The sequence below is a fragment of the Schistocerca piceifrons genome, chromosome 2 (assembly GCF_021461385.2).
Source record: "Schistocerca piceifrons isolate TAMUIC-IGC-003096 chromosome 2, iqSchPice1.1, whole genome shotgun sequence".
Lineage (NCBI taxonomy): Eukaryota > Metazoa > Arthropoda > Insecta > Orthoptera > Acrididae > Schistocerca > Schistocerca piceifrons.
The window spans coordinates 182,287,821-182,293,820 of NC_060139.1; the positions used below are offsets into that span (position 1 = coordinate 182,287,821).

Below are 6,000 nucleotides of genomic sequence, written 5' to 3' on the forward strand. Positions count from 1 at the left end.
AACATTACCATGCCGATACAGAAAAGTTTACTGGAATGGTAATAACATGGGGAAAAAAGCTTTTGATAAATTCTTGCATTCACTTTACTTCCATACTTACCCAATTATAACATGAGTCTTTTGCCAAAATTCACCATTAAAAAAATACAGGATCATCTTAAATTTACTTACTAGCTGCAAGTTGATGTCACATGCAGAATCATTTTGAAGGATTCAGAAGTATTGGAGGGGGGGAGGGGGGGGGGGCGGAACAGTGACACGAACTTGGCCAAAAACAAGGATGAATGTGGAGAGGAGAGGGGTATGTGGACAGCAGATATTGTCATGCTGCCAACCAAGGGAATATATGTCATGTACCTTGGCTTTTTATGAACATCTACCACATTTATAGTGCAGTTTGCCTGAATTCATTTGTAGTCAGAATTCAACAGAGTTTAAAATTGGACAAATATTCAGCAATGGTATAATTTTCTGCAGGGGACTGAAGAAGTCTAGATATGAGTCAGAGGAGTACTTTTGTTTAATGGAGCAATGTTGTCAGTGCTCGCCATGAAGTGTGAAGGGAACCAAAGGGGGTAAGTCAGCTACTGGTTCTGCACAGCCAGTGGAGAAAAGTAGCCAGACAAAGTGTCTGGAAGCAAGAGAGAAAAAATATTGTCACTTTCTCTTGTCAATGTAGATGCACAATTCACTACGTATTGGGGGGGGGGGGGGGGAGGAGGAGGAAAGAACTGTGTTCTCCGGTCGCACCATAATCACCATAACCTTAGAAATAACATAACAATTTATTTGGAATAAACAGCCAAATATTTGTCACAATCAGTATTATATATTTTATTGTTGCTCACTTCACTGGTATCCACTCATAGCAGTTTCAGCCGTACTATTAAGTCTCTTCCCCCCTCCCCCCAACCATCAATCGAAAATCATGAAATACTTCGAACAAACAGCCAAATATCGGTAAAAGTTATATACAGGACATTCCTTCCACTTTTGTTCTTCATGTGTGATATTTGTAGCTAATGTTGCAAGTAACCAACAACTTCAGCTGCTATTTTACATTTTGAGCAGAAATGTTGGAAACTGAAAAACGACAAATGTCAGAAATGCGAACTTCGCCAGGTCCTGCTGCACCTTCCATCCTCTGCTATATGTAATTCATACGGCCACATATTTCATGTCAGGACTGGTCTTCTAGTGCCGTGCGGGGTTAGCCGAGTGGTCTCAGGCGCTGCAGTCACGGACTGTGCGGCTAGTCCCGGCAGAGGTTCGAGTCCTCCCTCGGGCATGGGTGTGTGTGTTTGTCCTTAGGATAATTTAGGTTAAGCAGTGTGTAAGCTTAGGGACTGATGACCTTAGCAAATAAGTCCCATAAGATTTCACACACATTTGAACATTTTTGAACTGGTCTCCTAAGCCATCAAACATGACACTATACCTAAACTGTGATGCAGTAAAAAAAAATATAGGACAAAAATGAAAACTCAAATACAAGTACCAGCCAACAACAGTGTACATAACATGCATCAAAATGCTTATTGGAGACTTGATCATTGTGTGGTAAATGCTTTCTGAATTTGCAAGATCATGTTGTGGCCCAGATATTTGTGACAACAAACAGGGTTGTGTTGCTCACATATAGAAATACATGGCCTCTTTTCTCACTTCTCATTGGTTAGCTGAAACTAGCATGCTAGATAATGACACCCTCAGTGTGGTGTGTGGTGATGATGATGATTACTGTTATTTTGTTAAAAACAGTGATACCACAGCAACTGACTTGGATAATAAGCATAACAGAGAGTGAAGATAAAATTAATGTAAACCATTACTCTTTATTTATTTTATTTCTTATTGTATTATGAAAATGAAGACATTCAATAGATAGGCATAATGTTTACTTTTTAGGGAGATACTTTATATCAGAAAAATTTTGTAATTTTGATTTGTTGGAATATTTTAAAAATAAAATTTTCTCAAATAATCTCTTGAAGAAGGTGGTCATCTCATATTTAGCATCATCTTATATTGGGTAAATATTGTATTAACAAAAATAGCAGTCTGAGCTCAGTCCCAAAAAATGCCCCAGACCCTTGCACCAATACCATCGAATATCACTCTTACCACTATGCACCAAGCTAAATACCAGTAATCAGCATTAAATTATTTTAAGGATTAATGCTAACAGCTCACCAAATAGCTGAGATGTTCATACATACATAAATAAGACAGACAACTTTGCTAGTATTCAAACAAAGAGGTGGAAGAGGTGCCTTGACAAACATGAGTCCGAGGAGTGTCATTTCTTTGCAACCTTGATCTCCTTGCATTTTTCCATTTAGTCCAATGTAATGCATATACTTATGACGGAAAAATCATTTTTTCATATTCTGATCCAAGAGAGGTGCTGATTTTGAAAGCTGTTGTACTCAGGTATTAGCAACTCTTCCCCACCTCACCAAGAAAATCTTTAGGCTTCACGGAGAGAAAATTTAATGGTTGTACATACTTTGGGCATCTTATTGTATTTGTAGTTAATGCAAATGACAAAATCATTTCATCATCAACACCAAAAGAAAAAGAAAACGACTGTTGAGAGCATGACAGCAATGAAAAATATGAAGGTTACTGTTGGCCATGTAGCCTCTGCTGATGTGAACCAACTGCCTTCTTTCTAACAAATCTTTCACATTTACTTCTAATGCTATCTTTCAAGAGCTACAGAAAATAAACTATTAAGTCCAGCAGTTTTCTGACTTCAGTATGCCACTGACATGGTCTGTTAGTATGTAATCTGGAAAAATATTGAGTTTTGATTTTTTTCTATGTCAACAAATCATTCAAAAAGAAAAAGAAAATAAATTGATGACTGTTTCTTGAAAACATTCTGCTTGCCTCAGAGACTTTCAAGCGCAATTGTTGTTATTTTATGGGACATTTGTCAAGCGTAGTCGGAGAGATAAAAGATTATCATTATCTTTAAGGCATCAAATGATGTGTGACATCAAAGACCTCATAGCTCATCCCATGTATTAGTAGCAAATTGTACTTCTTGCCTCTTTAATACAACCTGATTTTCTCATTTCTTTTAGGCGTATCAGCCCAGTGGAGAACCGTTTGGTGGCATTTCTAGCAATGGGTGAGGGGTGGCACAACTACCATCATGCCTTTCCCTGGGACTACAAGGCAGCTGAGCTGGGTGCATACGGCTTCAATGTTACCACCCTGTTTTTGGACCTCTTCGCACGCCTCGGTATGGTGTACGACAGAAGAGTGCCTTCTGAGGACCTAGTCCGTCGGACAGCACTGATGAATGGCGATGGTTCTCACCCTGTGTACCGCCAAAATGATGTCACTGACTTGTCCCTGCAGAAAGCACCTGCCACAGGTGGTTCATGAGACTGACCAAGCTTGCAGTGTTGTCATCTGGCTGCGTTCGATTTTGGCATGTGTGAGTTGCGTGATTCATGCAGAAGTGGACCATATGCTAAAAAAACTGTATGAAACCTAAGTAGTAGTGAAATCACAATTAATTCCATTTCTTCAATTCTGTCTTGCTGTGTACATGCAGACACAAGTGCACAAGATGCATTGGCTGTAATGGTGGTTTTATCATAGTTTGGAACAGTGATACTGCCACTACATTGGGGCCTAATGGCTATGTGTTTAAGGGCTACCACGTGAGCAAAGAACACAAGAAGTTATGTTTGTTATTAAAGGACTCTGTGATGAGCAAAAAATTAAGTGTGAAACATGTATACAGTATAACTTTGATTTCTGTTTCCACTGAAGTAGAATCCTTTCCTGTATGGTGCATTGTAGTACCCAATAAGAAGTATGTTACATGTGTGTTATTTATTTCAATCCAATGCAGTTGCTGCATAATATCAGCCTCATCGACAAATTTTTTTACCATAGCATACCGCTTCCTTTCTTTTAGTTCTAATGATATGACAACAGGTATTTATAACTGTTCACAGCTGTTCTTGTACATCTCGATATGTGATAATTCATAAACTTTCTTTTTATGAGATGAATGTAATTAGATAATTACTAATTATTTTGTTTGGTTTATCACATAGTTGTCTAGTACAAGCCACTCATGTCATGATCCCCTCCCTGGTATTTATTAATTTCTGATCACATATGTGAAGGAAATATCTTTTCAGAAATGCAAAACAGTTGAATGCCATAAATGCCTTTCTTTCTTTCTTAACTGATGGGGTCCAATGACAATGTTAGGAGTTAGCTAGAAACAGTAAGCTGTAGACAGCTGACAGGTCAGATGCACAATAAAGTTTCTTTGCAGTGGATCTAATGAATGAAGAACATTTTCAAAAATAGGCTTCACTGAAGATATTAAGGTCTCTATTTTATCATTGATAACTTTGAATATTACTGCTGAGTAAAAGAAAATTGCAATCTTGAACAGGGAAATTTATTTTCTCGATTGATAAATGGCTACGTTTAAATTCTGCGCAAGATGATTCATTTCCGATGATTGTCATCATAACAACTGGAGGTCAAGGACACTGTTGCAAAAGATAATTTGTGTTCATAATTTTTGTCTCTGTACCCTTGTGCTTATTTAATACTTAGAAATACAACATATTTCAGTGATAACATTGATATCTACTTCAAAAGTAGTCAGTTTAATAGTTCTCTGAAAAATTAATGTCAAATGTTTCTGTTGCTATTACTAAAATATTAGGTTAAACTTGCTGAGGCCTCTGGAAAGTACATTTGCTGGTGACCAATGTTGTCAGAGCTGTAAAATTAATTTGAACATGACTAGATTAATTATGAAACATGTTTTTTTACACATATCAAATTTTTCCCATAATGACACCATGCAAGTTTTTACTGCGTGCGCAGTGAACAAAACTTGTGGGCATAAAAACATCCTTATCAAATGTGGGCATAATAATCTGTAATACTGAGACATATTATACAGATCTTCAGTTTAACTGAAGGCTATGTACAACAACCATTCATAGTAGTACCAAACTGGGACATGAACCAGACTGCCAAGTATGAGAATAAATAAAAATATTAAAATCACATGTATTGTAACAAATGTCATCTACTCGTAGCTTAGAAGTAATTGAGAACATAGCTATATGTGTTTCCTTTTCTTTTAATTGCACTTTTCTTTGCATCCAACTGTAACTGTAAATTTTTAAAGCCCTTCCTGTATAAGGTCATAAGACCTTAAGATGCCAAAGAATCCGGTGACAAGAGGACAGATATGTTATCTACTGGTGATGGACCAATATGTTGGTTGTCACATATAAATTAAGGCATATCTGTGCCCATTTAGTGAGTTTTTTCTTTGATGATAGCTTTAAGTAAAATGTATGTACCAGTTGCACAACATATTGTTACATTCACATAATCAGCAAGTCATTACTTTTAAATACACGTAAGAATGTTTTGCTGGAACAGTAGACATTATATGTTGTCTGTAATTATTAATGTAGCATTTTACCCTGTTTAATAGAGCAGCTTCAAAATTAAAGTTCATAAAGTTGATATGTGTTACTTGTGTATATAATGATGTAATTAAATATGATAAATAAACATGTTATCTGTTTTTATTAACAGCTTCCTATATATAAACCAGTACATGACATGAATGTGCTACATCAGTAAATGTGAACATCAAATTGGAACTAATGTTGAATGAAGGTTCAGTACTTCCATATGCATTTAAATAAGTTAAAAACTAATCACAAAGGAGAAAACAATTTAATTGTAAGATCTGATATTTATCATGGACAAGCTCATATTTCAAATCAATCAAAGCTTCATAAATGGAAAACACCCAAAGAATGGCTTTGCTTGAGTCCCTCCTCCCTACCATCTGACATGAAATGAAAGATTTCTAAGGAACCAGATGTCAGTGCATTATTTTGACTGAAGATTCATTTCATGGAAGCATAGTTTGAGATAATGTGATAGTTAATAGAAAGTAACCAGAACATCCATTAGAGTATTTCT

General features: G+C 36.4%; 1 protein-coding gene across 1 annotated transcript in view; it reads left to right on the forward strand.

The window, feature by feature from the left end:
• Window positions 1-3,843, forward strand: part of LOC124775230 (acyl-CoA Delta-9 desaturase-like) — a 45,395-nt gene extending 41,552 nt beyond the window's left edge. The window contains exon 5 of the mRNA XM_047250067.1: window positions 3,093-3,843. Coding sequence (XP_047106023.1) covers window positions 3,093-3,399 — 307 coding nt within the window. The 3' untranslated portion in view covers window positions 3,400-3,843. The remainder of the gene's footprint in view (window positions 1-3,092) is intronic.
• Window positions 3,844-6,000: the final 2,157 nt, after the last annotated feature.